Below are 19,474 nucleotides of genomic sequence, written 5' to 3' on the forward strand. Positions count from 1 at the left end.
TAACTTAAATTTATAATTATCATAAATTTTAAATGGTGACTATAATTCTATATGAAGTCTAAATTTCCGTTAGTTTTCTAAATTTCCCAAAATGTGGTAGTAATAGTAGGTTAGAAAAAGTGAGTATGATACTAATATATTAAATTTATATATGAACTACACTTTTACAGTGTGTTTGAAATTTTGAGTGTAATGAGTAGCCTAATTTGGTATCGAATTCACCTTTGTACGTAAAACCTCTCACTTTTAAGTGAAAAGGAATAGCACAAAGACCGTAGTACTGAGTGACGGCTCTTTAATTAAATCTCATAAAACAACTAATTATTTAACGTACAAGTACTATCTATTTTTTTAAAAATAAAAAATAAAAAATAAACAAAAGTTTATTTATTTATTTATAATAAATTGTAGAAGTTGGCGCCATTGATGGGATCACTGAAACCCTCGATTCTCACTGAGAGCAGCCAAGCAGCCGACTCTAGTCCCTACCATGGCGGAGCCAATCACTCTCATGGACATCGACGACGATGACAACCTATCTGTACAACCCAACAACAAAGGCAAAAGCGTCGTCGTCTCCGCCGCCGCCCCTTCCCACGGCAAAGCCACGCCGTGGGTCGAGAAGTACCGCCCTCATTCCCTCGCAGACGTCGCTGCTCACCGCGACATTGTCGACACCAGTAAGCAATTCCTTCTCCCCTTGATTGGCGGTATCAAGTGTTGGATTTTCTAGGGTTTACGTTGATTATGCTTGTTGGGTTTCTCTCTATTATAATTAGTTACTGTAGTGTTTGTTTGGTGAGAAAATCTGGGAATAAAAGATGTTCATTTGTATATATTCGTATGTATGTATATAATTTCAGAGATGGAGAAATTCGAGAAAAGCAGCACAGTTTCCCTTTTGTTTTTTTCCCTTGCTCACCTCGAATGTAAAGAGATCCTAGGGGTTTGGCTTGATTTTCCTAATGTTTCGAATTTCGGCATGAGCGGAGCATAATTTTGGTTAATCTTAATGCTTATAAGTAGTTGTCATTCATTTTAATTGTTTAGTTATCCATTAGTTCAATGTGTTTTTGTGGTGGGGTTGCATAGTTGATAGGCTTACTAGTGAGAACAGATTGCCGCACCTCCTACTATATGGCCCTCCTGGTACTGGCAAAACTTCAACTATTCTTGCTGTGGCACGCAAGCTCTATGGAGCGCAGTACCACAATATGATTCTGGAGTTGAATGCATCTGATGACAGGGGGATCAATGTTGTGCGACAACAGATTCAAGATTTTGCTAGCACACAGAGTTTCTCGTTTGGGTAAGACTTCGATTTGTGCCTGTCATTTGTTAATTTATATTTTGGTGATTTCTGGTTGTTTTCCAGCCTTATGAATATATCTCTTTTCTGAAAGATTATAAGATTTCAGACAACCAACGATGGCTATGCATTGTGATGCTATTTGATGTTAGTTTCTGCAAGTTATTATGTCTAACGTTTAGCTGTGTGATCAAGCTTATAGGCCGTTTATGTCTGTTCAGGGGTGATAGTGCAAAGTCATCTGTAAAAATGGTATTGCTGGATGAGGCGGATGCTATGACAAAGGATGCTCAATTTGCTTTGCGAAGGGGTATGAATTGTTTGATGAGATTTTTGTCGATTCCAACTTCCCAAATATCTCACTGATTCGTTTTTCTAATATACTTTTGCGTTTGGTGCAGTGATTGAGAAATACACAAAGAATACTAGGTTTTCACTAATTTGTAATCATGTCAACAAGATCATTCCAGCATTACAATCACGATGTACTCGTTTCCGATTTGCTCCACTTGAGGAGTTTCATGTCTCGGAGAGACTCAAACATGTTATAGAAGCTGAAGGGTAAGTACTATTCTTTTACTCACATTTTTTTGGGTGCGTTGATCGTGCATTATGTAGATGTTGCCTTTTATGTTTTCCTATAGAGGATGAAAATTAAATTCTGTAAAATCACCCTTTCTGTATAGTAGAACTAAAATGTAAGCAAGGTTCTTCTCTGTTGAGGTTAACTATTACCCATTTCGTCAGTGTCAAGTTTAAAGTGGGAAAAAGGTTCAGTACTTTTTTGGCTTACTCATTGTTCAACAAGGTCATGCTAGAGGGGATTTTTTTTGCATTAAATGCTTCCAAGAACTGTGAAAGATTCTAAAGATGTGATTCGGTAATATCAAACAAGAAAACGTAGAAGCCTAGCCGGGGAGGGAGATTCTCCTACTCCTTGTTATAATACATAGTTGAAAATAGAGTGGAAAACTACGATTCAAAATCAAGCCCAAAAAATGACCCTTTTGTTAAGGCAAATATAGTAATATAAATGTGCTTCAACAGCAAACATTATGGTTGTATGTCAGAATTATATTGACAAGTTGAGATTTATTGATTGGATTAGGCTTGATGTGCCTGCGAGTGGCTTAGCGGCAGTTGTACGGCTTAGCAATGGTGACATGAGAAAGGCTCTGAACATTTTGCAGGTTAAAGATCTCTACTCAGATGTTACTTGTCTGTGCATTTGTCTATTCGTCTTTCTCTTTTGCTTTGCAAAATCTGTTTGTGTGGCAATGTATCGATTCATAAAACGACAGGTTAGGGAAATGACATTTTTCCTTGTAATATGTAAAAATTTTATGAAATCCTTTATTCCTCAATTAGTAATAGCAGAAACTCAAATTACCTGCGGTATGACTAGATTTTTTAAATTTGTATTTTCATGATTATGTTAACGTCATTTCTATTTCAATATACGCAGTCAACTCATATGGCTTCACAGCAGATAACTGAAGAAGCGGTATATCTTTGCACAGGAAATCCATTGCCCAAAGATATTGAGCAAATATCTTACTGGCTTTTGAACGAATCATTTGCTGAGAGTTTCAAACGTATTCAACTATCTTATTTGTTTACGTATTTGTAATTATATTGTCAGAGGGAAAAGTTCTTTAGTGTTTTCTATTTTTCACTTGATTGCAGGAATATCTGACATGAAAGCAAGAAAAGGGTTGGCTTTGATAGATATTGTAAGAGAAGTGACCATGTAAGTGTTACACATTTTTCTACATTTTCTCATGGCATTTTGTTTGCTTCGTCTCACCTACACTGCTTTCGTTGAACAGGTTTGTTTTTAAGATTATGATGCCCGCAGATGTTCGAGTTAAATTGATTAATGATTTAGCTGACATAGAGTACGTGTCTCCATCTTAACCTCTTTTCGTTTTCTTATTGTTTTCTACATTCTGGACTATACAAATTAGGCAGCCAAGTTTATTGCAACGTGGTAATGGTGATACTTGGTCAGAGTATAATAAACGATAGTTCATCAATTTGCTTCAAAAAATGGAGAGGGAGATAGTGCATTTGCAGAAATTGCTTGCCAATATATGATACCGAAGATTGTAAATTTGTTCAAAATGCAAATTGAGTGTGCGTTAAAAGTTGGAACTGGCTGAGCCGAATTTAACACTAATCTGTAGGAGTTATTTAACATTTGCAGGTACAGGTTGACGTTTGGGTGCAATGATAAGTTGCAACTCGGATCACTGATAGCCACTTTCACAAAAGCTCGATCTGCACTTGCTGCTGCTGCTGCGAAGTAGTTGTGTTGTGCTCGTTTAATTTGCGGGTTTTGCTTCATGTTGGCAATGTACTTATGAGACAGATGTTGGTTCATTACACCGGTAATGGTCGAGTTGAGAGGATGTCAAGATGTTATATAAGCCTTACGTTTAGTTTTGAAACCTCAATAGAATCTGGACATGAATGAGCGTCAAAGTCCCGTCCACGAGGCTAATGACTCGAATTAGAGAGATTAATCAACGACTAACTAATTCTCGATGCGTGGAAGGCAGGACTTGTACAATGAAAAGCTTTCCCGACTTTGTAGGAATTTCAAACGTTAATCCTTTTCGAATCTTCAAATTGCTAGCACCTACAGACTGACCTGTACAAACTTCTATTGAACTTTTAGATTCCCTTAAAACGTGGGAATGCATTTCAACTCTATCAAATCCGTAACCTAATAAATGTAATTTACAATTACCTGAAGCAGCTTAATATTTCAAAGGACAAAACTGGACCTTTAAACACAAATATAATTACAAGCAAGCCGACCTCCTTTTACCCATTTGGATAATCAATCCGGTGTTCTCAGCTTTACGAGGAGACTGCACTGCGCCTGACTCTTATACTCGTTCAAGTTTCTTCGTTGGCCATTCCGTTGGACCAGATAATCTCGATTTCTAGTGTACGGGAAGACCCATCTTTGTTGCTGTCATGATTTAGACTGAATAATCCACTGTATACTCCTTCACTCACAACTTTGTCAATTTGGATCGTCACTCTTCCCAGCGTTGTCTGAGAAATAAAAGAAAAACAAAAGGCTCACCTACAACAATCACGAAATGAAACGCAAAAATGGGGGTGGGGGTGTGCCTAATCAGTGCAGAGTTGTCGCCCTTTCACTATTGTTTGATGAGATTTAAACCCACCCTATTAAATCAAAAGCCTTACAGGAAACAAGAGCATCGAACTTTTTTTCATAGGTCAAGAGCATAAAAGATTCATGATAATAACGAATGATCAACTTATCTGCTTGCGATTTGCAAATCTAAGTAGAAAACTAATTACCTTTCCGAAGGTATTTTTGCTTTTGCAAATGATATGGAGTTTTTGTCCCTTTGGAGGCACATCAAATGCCCATGTAAAGCCTTCTTTCCATTCTGGAGAGGTACTGTGGCTCACTACCTATTGGCGAAACAACATTTCAGTATAACATAAAGCTATAAACATAGAGAGGATATAAAACATCATGACTTATATGCACAACATGAAACTTCTTTATTAAAGCATTTGAAACAATAGATTTGTAGTCAAAAGCACTATGCTCACTCTTCCTATTTATATATAGACAAATAAAATAAAAAAATTGGTTAAAGAAAAATAATTATTGGTAAATCTTCACAAAACCAATATAAGATAGAGAACTTGCAGGCACCGCTATGTTATCAAAATTCTATTGCACATTTAGACGCAGCAAAGTCATTTATTTTCATAGAATATCAGTGCTAATCCCAATATCCAGTATTTATGGGATTAGGGGCACCATGTGGCCCTAGGATTTGTCAGGTGCTCTAAAGAGGCTTCAATCGTGCATCATAAACAGAGGAAAAGAATGAAAAGAAAACTTCTGCCAGGAGTAAACAATCAATTTCTCTATTAAGAATAAAGATTTAATCATCCATGAAGGTTTTTTTTTATTTTTTTATTTTTATTTATTTTTATATATTTTTGAAACTTGCGTATCCGAGTCTTTGACTAGACTAATCACTAGGCCCCCGCTTGACCCCACAACATTTGGGGAGCGAGAAACTCTAGCATGTGCTAGGTGGGTACCGTGGGAGACAGTCGAACCCCATACTACTTGGGAGCAAACCAAGGACCTGACCGCTAGACCAACAACTGTTCAGTATCATTCATGTAGGTTATGCAATACAGTTTCTTTTTTTCATGTTGTACATAACTATTCTATGGAACCATTACCTTGGTTTGTCGAGGAGGGCCATTGCCTATTGTCAATCGACAAAAAGCATTTGTACCTCCCATGGCCTGTTTAAGGTTGTTCCCCCGCTTAATTGTAACAGTCAAACAACCTGGTAAGCAATGCAACAGGCTGTCTGCTCTCTCATGGAAACTTGGTGGACAGGTTTTCATGAGCATTTGTAGGATGGGAATGGCTTCGGCAGCAATCACAGCCTGAGACTTTGCAATATCTATTGGCATGGTTGACCAAGAATGTCTCAACAGGGAAAGGGTGTCCAAAACAACATCCTGAGCCGTGTCACTACCAGATTTAAGAGCTCCAATCAGATTGGGAATGCAGAGAGTGGCTGCTTCAGAAATATGGAGCTTTGGGAAGTTGACGAATATCATATGTAAGGCTCTCAAGACCTCTTCATTAATAGTTGCTGAGGACCACAACTCTCTCTCTAATGCAGCTGCAAGACACAGCATTGGATCCAATAAATCAACAGAAGAAAGAAAGAACGAAAGAAATAAATAAATAAAGGGAAGTTGATGAATATCATATGTTAGTCTTTTAGTTTATAGGGGTAAATCAGCATTTGAAACCACATAGCAATGCAGACAAGAATTACCTGTCAAAGATCTTATAAGTTCATTTGATACATACTCTTGGAGTGTGTGATTAGAAAACAAGAATTTGATAAGCAATGCTGCCTGCCCAGCAGTTTCTGCATTCGGAGACAGTAGTAGTTCTTGAATAATCAGTATGCCCCCAGCTTCAGCAACAGCTCGCCTATTCGTTCGGCTGTTCATGACAAAGTTCTGCAATGCACAAATTGACACCATTTTCATCTCTTCTGTTGGTTGTTCTTCAAGCAAGCTTATCAATGCACGACATGCAGAAACAGAATCTCTAGCTCTCGCAAGCCCTTCATGTTGGGAAAGGTCTCCCAGAGCAAGAGCAGCAAGAAGTTTTCCAGACTGCGATTTGGTTTGTGGATCTAACAGATACTGCGATAGCGGTGCTATTGCACACTTAGAGACCTTCATTTGTCGTATCCTGACATTGTTAAATAGAGCTTCAAGTAATCTTCCAGAAGCTTCTTCACATTGATGAGACCGTAAAAGGTCCAACAAGGCTTCTATAGCACCACCATCAATCATCTGTTCTGCACTTAAATTATCATTCCTTTCATGAACAAGTAACGCATTGAGGGCCACCGTGATGGTGCTATCCAGTGTTGAATGCAACATTTTAACAAGAACCACCACAGGAACCTTAAAATAGTATTCAGCGTTGAAGCGCAGAACATTTGAGAGAACTAAAGCAGCTGATTCCCACAGGGCATGAGGTGGCTGAGGGTCATCTTGAATAATAACCTTTCCAAGCTCAAATATACCACCAGCATCAGCAACTGCCTTTGGCCAGCTTGTTGAGATTTTTTCCAGTGCCTTTACCGCTGTCTGCTGTAAGTTTAATATTCCAATTCCTGCAAGCTGAACAAGAGGAACAACTGCATTTTTTGTTGTAATATCTTGCTGAAAATGTTCTTGCGCAAGAAGATGAGATAGCAATTCTGTGCCAAGCTGCTGGATGGCTTGAGATGGGGATTCCAGAAATGAAATTAGAGGCTCGATCACTTGGCTAGGTGTAAGCTTTAAAGTTGCAAGGCTTTGTGGCTTCTCCAAAATATTTACCAGTGCTTGTAATGCACTGTGCTGTCCCCATAAATTGAAATCTGGACGTTGTAAAACTATAAAAAGAGGTTCTACAATTTGTGCAGCACCCAAACTTCTAGCAATTGCATTACTATTTGTTAAAATGCGGAACAATTCAGCTACGGAAGAGCATAATGAACTGGGTGCAACAGGTAGTAGCTCAAGACATTTATCAATAATTCCAGCATTGACCATATCCAATTTGCATGGGGTCCGGTCTTTCCCCAGTTTTATGAGAGAACAGACACTGGCCTCAATGAGCAGCATGCTTGTTCCAGAAACTAATCCAACAAGGAGATCCACAACATTATAGGCCATTGCAAGCTCCACCCGGTGTTCATCATCCAACAATTTTTCAAAAGCACAAACTCCAGCTTCTACAGCTGCAGTTGTATCAGAATGCATCAGTGATATAAGGGGCTCTACGCATTCTGAGGCAATTGCACTTGCTCTGACTTCGGTATTATCAAACAAAGTACAACAGAGTTGTGCAGCAATTCTCCTCAATTCCAAGGATGAAGCAGAAGACAGTATTTTGTACAAACTCTCCAGTGGATTTCCCTCCACATCAGTCAAAAAAGCTGCTTTAGAAGAATTTCCTGAAGTCAACTTAACTAATGCAACAAGGGCAGCCTCTTGCTCACTCTCTGATGCAGCGTTAAGCATGTCAACCAATGGTTGAATAGACTGCCTGGCTAAATCAGAATCTCTGACGTTCTCAGCGTCAAATAGTTCATGAAGAGCTCTTGCAGCACTATATCTTGCAGTTCTTGACCCTAGACGCAGAACAGCTATGAGTTGATTCAAAGAACTAGCTGATGCTTCATAACGAATGAGATCAGGATTGCTGAATAATATTCTGAATAATTCAGTTATTGTGGCTTCTGTGGACTCTTGTGGGCTCAAAGAAAGGTACTTTGTCAAAGCATCCAGAGCTCCAGCTTCACCCATAATTAATTTATTTGTATCACTTCCATTGGCAATACGGGTCAAGAGTTTAACAGCAATTGGAGGGGCACCAGGCCGTTCTGGCATTGGTCTCAAGAGATCCACCAAGAGAGGTATAGACTTACGTGCTGTTGATCCAACTCTTACATCTTCAAAATCAAAAAGGTACTCCAAAACAACTTGATCAGGATTTCGTACCAGAGAAAAATCTTCTGACAAAGTAAGGAGGTTAGGCACGTCGGACTCAATATAACCAATTAGAGTTATCAATCCAGCAACAGCACCTGAATTTGCAAGGGCAAGAATTATTCCTTTACTACCATTAGAAACAAGACTGGCCATTGACTGGGCAGCAAAGAACCTATCAATCATCTCATCTGATCTCAAAAGAAGAGCAAGTGAAGGAATGATGCGCATTGTTACAGGTGACAGAACAACATTTGCATCTTCAAACAGAATAGCCAGGAGCAAGGCACTAATCCATATACCTTCCTTATCCTCATATTCTGCCTGTTCATAAAGATGACCAATCTAGTAAGCTACCAAAATTTATATTTCAAATATCTGTACCAAAAAGTAACTAAACATGAAACTACAACTACGAAGCTGATTAATCTATACCTGTGGATTGGAAGTGTAACCTGCAAGCTTGTCAGATAGAACCTCAAGACCACTGGCTTCCATAATTGTGAGTTTGCTCTTTGCATGAAAGGAACCAATTATGCATAGCAACCACAAGGCAACAGTACCCCCTAAGACAATGGCTGGATCAGGGACATCAAATTCGTCGCCTTTGTGGAACGCAGTTCTTTCAATAAAGCCACTAGGAGTTCTGACTTCAATTTCTGGAGAGGAGCAGCTAGAATTTTGCTTCATCATGTCCACTAAAGCATACACTAACGGTTTTAAATATCCTGATACATCCAGTACTTCCATTGCCTTCTGTTTGTACTTTTTTGCTGCACAAATAAGTAATGCAGCTCCTCCAACTCTGATTTCTAGACTAGATGAGTTCATTGCCCTGTTAGCTAGTGAACCAAGGGATCTTGATCTTTCAATCAATAGATCACCGAGCACAACTGGTTGCTCACCACAAAGCCTAGATAAAATTTCTATTGCCTTATCCTGAAGTGGGGGAGGCCCTTCAGCCAGGCAGCGAACAAGAGATTCTAAGCTTGATGGAACTTCAGCAAGGGCAGACCATGGACGGTAAGTGAAGTTCACACCCTGTTTTGTTCTAGCCAAAAGAGCTACTACTTCTAAAGCATCCGCAACATCAGTCCCATCCATATCCAATGCATTTAAGGAATCAACAATAGCAAGCATAGCAAAACGACACTGAGCATTTCCTGTGAGCACATCACCTACAGGAAAATGCTTCAGGAATTGATGAAGGGCACAAGATGCATTCTTCTTACCTTCTGAAGTTCCATCACCCAGTACTCTTATCAAAGCTAAAACAACATCTTCTGCCAGGGCTTCTGCAGCAATCTGGGGATCAGAGAGAAGATTGGCAAGTGCAGCAACTGCAGTTTCAGCAGCATCAATGGAAGAAGTTTTAGCCAGTCTGATGAGGGGCTTGACATCACCTTTTGCAATATAAGACATCTTGCTTGTTGTTTTGGTCTTCATAGGACGGGACAGAGCACCCAATGCTCGAGCTGACTGTGTTGCAACACCTTGTGTGTTGCTGGTCAATAGCTTCATGCAAGGATGCACGATCTCATCAGTTGCAAGAGTATCACAAATATCTTGTCTTGTGCTGAATAGATCAGCTAGGACAGACGCAGCATACTCTTGAGTTTCTTCATTTGATGAATTGAGGACCAGGACAAGAGACCTCAGCCCTTTATTAGCTGCTGAACCTTTATGCACAAGATCATTGTGTGATGCCATTATGAGAACATGACCCAATACCCTGATAGTATGGGCCTTTGAGCTTGGAGAGTCACCGAGGAGCAAAGCTAACAACTGATTAATGGTGGCAGAATCAGCTCTCTGGACAAGCTTTGTGAGTGCCTTAGCTGATGCCTCTTGTCCTCTTGACCCACCACTTTTTAAAAGCCATAAAAATGCTGGGATGGCTCCCGCACTTTCAACACATGCACGAATATCTTCACTGTGACAGCACAAATTCCACAACACATGAGCGGCATCCTCTTTTGCCTTCTGAGAACCCGTCTCTAATAACTGTACCAGAGGAGGAATCCCACCGGCAGCTGTAATAGCCCACTTGCTGTCATCAACTTGGTCAGTTAAGATGGCCAGCAACTGAACAGCATATTCTTGATGCTGCTCACTGGATAACCCCAACAATGAAATAAGTAACTGAATTCCTTCTCTCTTGCCAATGGACTCCCATATTCCAGTACCATCACAGCATAAGCTTGTTAAAGAGGGTATAAGATACTCTTGCACGTCAACAGCAGCCATTGTTATAAGTCCAATGAGTACCTTCTTTGCTTGTGCATGATTGAGCCAACTGGAGAGAGAGTTGTTGCCATATAGACTAGCCATGGCCTCAAGGACACGCTCTTGAACAAGCTTATTGTCCCGAGGCTTTAGTAGCATTACAAGAATATCCTCTATCCTTGTTACAATAACAGATTCCTGATCCGCACCAGAATTGTGCTCAAAGACCATCAGCGTGTATGCAAGAGCTCCAATTATATCAGCAACCGGGGCAGCTAGGCGAGGTGACTGTGACAGTTCTCCAAGATATAAAATTAAAGCAGACATCCCGCCACATATATTTGCTAAAGCCCGTGTGGCATGGTCTTGAAGAGCCTGCCCACACTCACCTTGCATGCACTCTTTAGATGGAGCAACTATAGCCCCTATTAGAACTGGAAGACCATCTGCATTCACAATAGCTTTTTTAGCCCCAGTTGACTTCGAAGAAAGGGCTTCCAGAGCATCAGCAGCACTAGCACGGACAGAAAAATCATTTTCCTGACCCACAAGCCGAAGCAAAGCTTTGACAGCTCCAGAATCTATTACTTTAGGGATGCTATCGCTGAAAGCCAACATGAGACGGGCCAAAAGGGAGGCTGCATTGGACTGGGCAGCAGCATTGTCAGAAGACAGAAGACCCACAATGATATCTACTCCACCAGCCTCAAGTGTTGCTTTCCAGTAACCATCCTTGTCACCACAAAGATTTCTCAAAGCCCCTGTCACAAATCCCTCAACCACTTTGTCCTGCTTGCTCTTTGGATTGAGTTGATTCCACAAGTTTGGTACTACACCTTCTGTAATAAATATTTTGATGCCGACATGATCATCTGAAAGTCCACCGGAGGAAACTTCGTATATAGCTTCTGCTGCAGCCTTCCTAGCCTCAATTGATTCGGACTTCAAAAGTGAGAGTAAAGGGGGGATGCACCCGCCTAGAAGTACTTTAAGACGCAAGTCTTCATCTTTACACAGGACACTCAGAGTTGCAGCCACATTAACTTTTGCCACAGGGGTGCCGCTCCTGAGAATGCTTATGAACAATGGCATTGCCTGGGAATGCGAACCAATAATTGTTCTTGCATCCTTTCTTGCTTTGGCAATACCTAGCAAACGTGCTGTAATAAGTTCTTTTTCTTGCGGTGAAGACATGCTGGTATGTAGTTGCTCAATAAATTGAGCAACTCTTGCCATTGTACCTTCTTCATCATCCATTGCTGGTTCATTTAAATCCCTGGGTGAAACATGAACTCATTTTAAAATCTTGCAAATGAATAATCAACAATTGTCCAATTAAAAAGTTTAAAGAGCCCAAAGTGGAATTGACTCCTGTTTCTCCAGCTTATTTTAAAAAATCGGGACAAAAATAAAAAACTTTGGGAGCACTCCAGTAAATTCATCAGTCAATCATTCATTTTCTGAACTAACAACACTAATCTGTCACCACAGTTAAAGAGACCATGCAAATTGAACATAACTAACCTAGACTGTGAAGTAGAAGAAGATACGGGTTCTCGCGATTTAGAGGAGGGAGCTTTTGACATTTGACCGTACACCACTTTCGGATTTCCCCTTAGCCACCTGAAAATAAAAATATCGTAATTGTTCATCGAATGAATCAACCTTATTGGGTGACTTGAAGCTGCAAATACTTAAACAATATTTTATAGAAACTATGGTAATGTATTTTTGTGTTTTTTTTTATAAGGAAAATACATCTAATGGCTTTATCACAAACTAAAAACTACTGTAAGGTTTTTAGTTTATTTATACGTATTTTCGCTATCTTCCTCCCTCTCCTCTCCTTCCTTCCATCTCTATTCCCTCTCTTTGATTTTTATCCCCAACGAAAAAGCACAAAAGGAAAATCATCATGGCCCTTAAAGATCACGACCGAATTTTTAGATTAAGGTACAGTATCCAACAAAAAATCTTCAAAAAGCAAATAAATATGAAACAAATACAACTTATGGAGATCAGAGAAAAATACCCGAGTCACCAATAATGCAAATGTTGAAGAACTCCCCTCCTTCCGACTACCCTGAAACCCAGTTTCTCTGCCAAAGTAGCATCACAACATCAGCCCCTCAGCATCTAATCCCCAGCTTTCCCTCACCATTAACACTGTTCAAAAAGGTACAATGCTACAGTGAAATCCCACACAATGCAAGCTTCCTTCCCAGTCCAAATCAAACCCCAACACTCTGTACACCGAAAACCAATCCAAAATTGGGGTGAAAAGATCCGATCTTTGGTGCCCACAAATCACAATTAGCAAAATTTACCAATTGAATCAACTAAGTTCAGTACAAAGAATGTAACAAATTGCAAATTTACACAACCACAAGAAATTACATACAATTAAGGACAAGTTCCGAGATCAGATCACAGCAGCATCACAGAATCTAGGGCAAGAAAAACGTCCGTTTGCAATCAAATTTGTACACAATTGTTCGAAACAAAATTGAGTAAAAAATTTAATTTCCGAAACAAAAATACCTGGAAATGGATTCAGTGTCGTCGAACGACCTGGGCGGAAGGGCTAGGCGGAAGAAGGAAGAAGCAGCAGACAGAGAGAAGGTGAGTGTGGAAATGGAGGGCTGACAGAGTGACAGAGGTAGAGAGAGAGAGTCTGATCTTTTCGTTTCCTTCCTGTCCATGTGGGTGGATTTTTGTTTGTTTTGTTTTTCTTTATCTCTGTCTTTTCCCAAGTTTTGGGTTTTCAATTTTTTATTTTTACTTGTTTTAAAAATTCTATACTTATTTTTTTACTAAGAGCGGTGTTTGTGTGACATTCACATCGTCCAGGAGAGTGATCCTTATATGTATATTCTCATCCCTACCTAGCACGAGGCCTTTTGGGAGCTTACTGGCTTCGGGTTCCGTAGGGACTCCAAAGTTAAGCAAGAAGGGGGCTAGAGCAATCCCATGATGGGTGACCCACTGGGAAGTTGCTCGTGAGTTCCCAAAAACAAAACCGTGAGGGAATGGTAACCCAAAGCGGACAATATCGTGCTACGGTGGTGGAGCGGGCCTGGGAAGTGATCCGCCTCGGGTCGGGATGTGACAATTGGTATCAAAGCCTAACCCTGGCCGCGTGTATGCCGACGAGGACGTCGGGCCCCTAAGACCATCTCCAATGGTTGGGCTAAAAGCCAAATTTTTTAGCCCGAAAAATTTAGCTTTTAGCCCAGAAACAACTTTTCTGCTCCAACAGTTCTAGCCTAAAATTTTAGCCCGGGATTATTAAAGAATGAACTTAAGCTATTTTTTTTGTTAAATTAATTTTTTTTTTTTTAATGTAGACTATCGTAAATTAATTTTATAAACATTTTAACCTAAAAAAATTTAAATTCCGATAAATATTGGGTGAAGTTCAGTCTGATTTCTAGGCTAAATTTTGGGGGGAATTTGGCATTGGTTTAACATTTAGCATTTAGCCCAAAATTTCCCCTTGGGTTGGAGTGGGTTTGGGGGAAAATTTTGGGGGGTAATTTGGCTTTTAGCCCACCATTGGAGTTGGTCTAAGGGGGGTGGATTGTGACATCCCACATCGCCCAGGGGAGTGATCCTTATATGTATATTCACATCCTTACCTAGCATGAGGCCTTTTGGGAGTTCACTGGCTTCAAGTTCCGTAGGAACTCCGAAGTTAAGCGAGAAGGGGGCTAGAGCAATCCTATGATGGGTGACCCACTAGGAAGTTGCTCGTGAGTTCCCAAAAATAAAACCGTGAGGGAATGGTAAGCCCAAAGCGGACAATATCATGCTACGGTGGTGGAGCGGGCTCGGAAAGTGATCCGTCCCGGGCCGGGATGTGACAGTTTGAGTACTATGTTTTAAAGATATTCATTTTTTATTTATAAATGAGAGGTTGATTCTTACCAAAAACAAATTTGAATCACATTATTGCTAACGATTGTGACGCTTAGCCTACTCTTTCACCCCCTTAATGTAAAATATCGTTTCTTCCAAAAAAAAAAAAAAAAAACAAAGCCTCATTGGTGATTAACGAACTTTTATATATGTTGTAATCAGAATTATTTATTTGTCAATAATGCTAGGTAACTCAGATTTGTAAATTGTGTGATATGTCAGCTATAGGAAATAAGTATGTTAATTAACACTTAAGTAATATTCAATCGTCAACAATCATATCATATGGTTTACGAAATTTAATCTAAATAATTAGTCTCCCTAGCATTGCCATTTTTTACAAATCATCTCAGTTGTATTGGTTTCGCTATGCGCAACTTTGATTATGTCGTGCACATAATGAGTGAAAAAGCCAAATTTGTAGCAAATAATCCAACAGCCAATGATCTAACAATCAATTATTCGATGTAGACTTACATTAGTGCATATTAGAAAACCTTCTTTGTTAATTGAGTAATGTTAGGAAGATTAAATTTATAGATAACATTTTGTAAACTAAATGACATAGAAGTTGGTGATTGGATTATTACTTAAGCTTTGATAAACGTGTTCATTCATATTGGTGACACATCATTTAGTTTGTAAATTTTGTCTACATATTTAGTCTTCTTAGTGTTTTCCTTTTTAATTAGTTGTGTATTTTGCTTACCATCCTGTAATGATAGCGAAACGTAACATTATATTAATTGTTGTTAGATCAATGTGATCTAATCTTAGTATAAATTCATTTTAAGACAACCAATTAACTAAGCAAAAATATTTTCTTTGCTAATAGGCGTTAGTTGGAAGAGAAATGAACTAATTGGGTCAAGGGTTTCTTTTTTCTTTTATGATGCATCATTGAGTGGTCTGGAAATTAACAGTTTAGATCTTGTATACATAAAATTAATAAATCTTACAGTGATTAAATCTTGCATAAAACTCATACCATTTTATAAGACGTATCATTTAATCATAAGCACAAACGGTAAGTTTAGCTAATTGTTTCCTCTTAGGGATTTGTGCTAGCTTGGAATTTTGTTATTAAATAGTTTGTTTGCATTTATTTTTTCTATTTTTATTTTTATTTGTTCACATTTTTTGATGTGGATATTTTTGTTTTCAACTGCCATATTGTTATTGTCTTGAAATTTTTTGTTTTGGGGTACTGGTATGGTAAATTGTTCCCTTTATGGCACAAAGATCAAATGATAAGAATTTTAGAGCATTTTTCATGGGAAAACTCTATCAAAATTTGTAATTTCCTCTTGTGATGGTTGCTTTAGACCTACTCAAAATTTTCATAATGCATGAGATGGTGCTTTACCGCAATGGTAGAAAGTAATGATGTCTAGGCAAAAGGCTACCTTGGCCCAATCCAGGGCCCAAATTTGTTGGGACAGCAAAACATTTTACGGTTCATATATAGGTATATAAAAAAATATAAAAAAATTACTACAGTGCCCATGTGTCCTATGTCTTCGCCTTCGTTCTTCTTTTCATATTTTTGCAACCAGAGACAGAGCTTGCAAACGTGCTGCCAAGATGGCAAGACCTAGACCCAATGGTCCCTGCACGGTTGCACCATTCACCCATACCCAAACCCAACGGTCCTGTCGATCAGCTGCCTCTGCCTTCGACCCTTCATGGCTTCGCCGTTCATGCTCTCTCTCGGGTCTCAATGTTTCATTGCCGCCACTCGTTTCAATTTCAATTTCCCCCTTTTTTCACCATAATTTTGCTTTAGAAATGGAAATTAGATTTTACAAATATTCTTTTTCACCTTAATTTCTAGCTGTGAACTTCATTTTCTCTCCAAGTCTCAGGTCCAATTTCCAAATTAGTGAGACGTCTACAAGATTGCAAAAGCAACAAAACCCAAGTGGCGACTGGCAAGTAGGTGATTTTTCATAATAGATGTTGAATGATATGTTGTTTGTTGGTAATTTTTTTATAATCTATATTGGAACCATATGTTAGTATTTTTGATAATATATATAATATATGTTAGAATGATTATTTGAATTGAAATTTTTTGTTATCTGGCGTGTAGGTAATTTTTCAAAAACAATTATTGAAGTCAAGTCTTTTTGAAAACAACTTCTAGGTAATATGAAAAGGAAAAAAAAAGGTAAAGGATAAAGAAATTGCCTAAAGTTTAAAAGGATCTCGTAATAATTTTTTTTTTTCTTCTAAAAATAATGAGTCGGTTGAAAATTTGATAGAAAATGATGTTAGTGAAGAGTTACAAGATGTTCGTGATAAGTCTCATCATCATGAAAATGATGGTGATGTAGAGGAAGATGTTGGTGATGAATCTCATGACTACGAAAATAGTGGGGATGTAGAGGAAAATGTTGGTGATGACCATATTGATGTAGAGGAAAATATTGAATCCCTAGAACATATATTCCATTTAAACATTTATCATCCAAGAGTTTGGGATGGTCTCAATGCAGAAATGAGACACATACTTGTAGAAAGGGGGGACAATTAGAGAAACCAATTGGTTTCTTGTTTGATGCATCAAAGTTAATTTCATTGCATGATCAGGAGCTAAAAGACTGTTGTATGAATCTTGAAGCACATTTGAAACATCACAATGCTATTGATGTAGATGGAGTCGTCTTATGTTCTGAAGTACATATTTTATAAATGATGTTACCCGAAGAACTAGTTGAATATGATAGGCCTTGGACATCCATGTAAATAGCAAAGTTTGTAAAAGAAATTGATATGTGTCCAGATGTGTTGATTGCTTATTGTATATCGTTGACTATACTTGTGACCGTGGTGCATCTGCAAAAAGAAGTTTTGCAAAATTGAAATTATTAAAATCTTACTTGCAGACCACTATGACTCAAGATAGGTTAAATGGATTAGCAATCTTATGTTGAAAAAGGATGAGGTTGAAGACTTGGATTATTATGATCTAACTGATATTTTGCCTCAAAAAATGCAAGATGAAGATTTCTTGAAGGTTGAAATTTCAAGAAGGAGCTTTTCCTTGGAGTGGTTGTATAAGATTTTGCTTTTGATCGTTGGGGTTTAGGTACTATGTTCCCCCTCCCAGTTGTATGCTTTTTCTTCAAGTAATATAATATGGGCATAAGGGCCTAGCCCTTCAACTTCGACTAGGTTCTAGTCTTCTTTAAATATTTCTTTTTAATATATGTTCGTGTATTGAAAAAAGAAACATTTTGAGTGTTTGTCCCAGGCACCAAAATAACCAGCTTCGTCTATACACTTAGGTGCAGGAACAAACTCCCATCCCTCCTAACAATTAACAATTTAATCCACTAATGCTATTGTTTGTAATAAAATTTCATTATGCATACTATTTTAAAATCATTAAAATTTGGACCCTCCCTTCAATGAGTAATTGATCTAGTAAGTATACTAATTTTAAACCCATAGTAATGAGTTGGGATTGGGATTGGGATTGTTTACTATATATTTATAGTAAAAAGTAGAAGAAATAAATTGGTAATTGAACTTGTCATTTTCATGATTCGAACTTACGATCTCCACATATAAGTAAAGAAGAATACTACACATTGTAGTACTTGATATGATTTTTACCACTTGCAAAGGTAGGGATAAAAACACTTAAATATATTTGCAAGTGAACAAGGTAGTTGTAGTATAAATAGCTCAAATAAGGTCGTTTTCCACAAGAATTGAATGAATAATTTATGTTAAAACCAAACCTTAATTAATTATTTGAAAAAAGGTTTTGGAAAAGGATAATTTTATAACCTATAATATTAAAAACGAATTTAATTAAAAAGATTAGAAAATATGCAATATCAAAGAAAAGGAAAAGAAAACGTTTTGAAAACCAAATTGTAAAAGCCTAGGGTTCCACCGTCACCTTAACAATCCTATGTAATTTTACCAATTACTTATGAATTACACATGCAACTTTGAAGGTTAGGTTTTCCTAATACATATTCTCCTTGTGATATTTAAGCAAGAACGTATATCTAACATGCAATCTGTCTGTGATATTTAGATCAAATATGAACATGTAAGACTCATTAAGTTTTGTGAAAACCCTTCGAAAAACCATGCAACCCCTAAAAGCGTGATATTCGCCTTAGGTGAAATTACATTTATTAACCACAAGAAGCAATACTTAATCCTCCAGTGGTATTCTGACCGAATTGTATCCAATTACTTATCTAAGCATCCTAATGGTGGCTAAGCATTAAGATATAGAGACAGTTTAAACATAGTGATTAATAATTCAAAATATGCATATATAATATCATAAGCAATTGAATAAAGACTACATATACATGCTAAGGCTCGTGGCCTCATCCTAACAAACACAAATTAGTTACGAACAATCATAAACAAAAATAATTAAGAACATGGAAAGAAAACATCTTGAAAATAAATTTGAATTGTCAAAGGCTTTCTAAATTAGTGCGTGCCTTCTCTCCCTAAACCCTAATGGCTAAAAAGCCTTATTTATACTACTACAAATTAAAACCCTAAAAGTCTTAGAATCAAACTAGGAAACCAAACAAATTAAAATAAATTAGGAAACATAATCCTAAATTAACTAGTAAAATTTGCCCAAAATCTACACAGTCACGTTTTGGACCCATATCTGCTCTAAAACCGACCCATAAAAGCTAGATTTAAAGCTTGGAATATTCTAAACACTTATCCAGAAGACCACGAACCCATCGGAGGTCATCTTAGGCTCAAATCGTAATTAAGCCTAGAAATGTCACTTTCTAGCAACGTGCACTGCTTCTTTATTTCATCGCCAGAAAATAACCGCTTGGTGGAAAATTTTGATATTTTGATAACGACTCATAAACATCTTCCAATTGGAATTACTCAAATATTTATCCATTTGATCACATTTTACCCCAGAGGAAG

The 19,474-nt window shown here is 38.0% G+C and overlaps 2 protein-coding genes across 4 annotated transcripts; one reads left to right on the plus strand and one right to left on the minus strand.

Moving 5' to 3' along the window:
- The first annotated feature begins 395 nt into the window (after positions 1-395).
- LOC137716757 (replication factor C subunit 3) lies at positions 396-3,759 on the plus strand. Of its 2 annotated transcripts, XM_068456138.2 has the most exons (9): positions 396-680; positions 1,093-1,309; positions 1,531-1,619; positions 1,711-1,870; positions 2,418-2,499; positions 2,775-2,904; positions 2,996-3,059; positions 3,139-3,207; positions 3,516-3,759. In XM_068456138.2, the coding sequence occupies exons 1-9, from the start codon at positions 491-493 to the stop codon at positions 3,616-3,618; spliced, it is 1,104 nt and encodes a 367-aa protein (XP_068312239.2). In that variant the 5' UTR covers positions 396-490; the 3' UTR covers positions 3,619-3,759. The 2 variants fall into 2 exon arrangements, with proteins under 2 accessions (XP_068312239.2, XP_088554325.1); XM_088698199.1 differs by lacking the exon at positions 3,139-3,207 and having other exon boundaries at positions 404-680.
- Positions 3,760-3,873: 114 nt separating this feature from the next.
- Positions 3,874-13,329, minus strand: LOC137716756 (protein CELLULOSE SYNTHASE INTERACTIVE 3). Of its 2 annotated transcripts, XM_068456137.2 has the most exons (9): positions 13,163-13,329; positions 13,023-13,068; positions 12,654-12,867; positions 12,146-12,244; positions 8,831-11,897; positions 6,175-8,719; positions 5,561-6,015; positions 4,649-4,765; positions 3,874-4,375 (listed from the first exon to the last, which is right to left on the minus strand). In XM_068456137.2, the coding sequence occupies exons 4-9, from the start codon at positions 12,205-12,207 to the stop codon at positions 4,214-4,216; spliced, it is 6,408 nt and encodes a 2,135-aa protein (XP_068312238.2). In that variant the 5' UTR covers positions 12,208-12,244; positions 12,654-12,867; positions 13,023-13,068; positions 13,163-13,329; the 3' UTR covers positions 3,874-4,213. The 2 variants fall into 2 exon arrangements, with proteins under 2 accessions (XP_068312238.2, XP_068312237.2); XM_068456136.2 differs by lacking the exon at positions 13,023-13,068 and having other exon boundaries at positions 13,163-13,325.
- Positions 13,330-19,474: the final 6,145 nt, after the last annotated feature.

Source organism: Pyrus communis, chromosome 8 (assembly GCF_041283825.1).
Source record: "Pyrus communis isolate YQ-2024b chromosome 8, ASM4128382v1, whole genome shotgun sequence".
Taxonomy (NCBI): domain Eukaryota; kingdom Viridiplantae; phylum Streptophyta; class Magnoliopsida; order Rosales; family Rosaceae; genus Pyrus; species Pyrus communis.

Bases quoted from the DNA above. Each gene is read 5' to 3' on its own strand.
- LOC137716757 (XM_068456138.2), top strand. From the start codon at position 491: ATGGCGGAGCCAATCACTCTCATGGACATCGACGACGATGACAACCTA. The intron at 2,500-2,774 runs GTTAAAGATCTC...CAATATACGCAG, and splicing joins AGGCTCTGAACATTTTGCAG to TCAACTCATATGGCTTCACA. The intron at 3,208-3,515 runs GTACGTGTCTCC...TAACATTTGCAG, and splicing joins AATGATTTAGCTGACATAGA to GTACAGGTTGACGTTTGGGT.
- LOC137716756 (XM_068456137.2), bottom strand. From the start codon at position 12,207: ATGTCAAAAGCTCCCTCCTCTAAATCGCGAGAACCCGTATCTTCTTCT. The intron at 8,720-8,830 runs GTATAGATTAAT...CTTTATGAACAG, and splicing joins GTTACACTTCCAATCCACAG to GCAGAATATGAGGATAAGGA. The intron at 4,376-4,648 runs GTAATTAGTTTT...TTTATTTCTCAG, and splicing joins GCAAAAATACCTTCGGAAAG to ACAACGCTGGGAAGAGTGAC.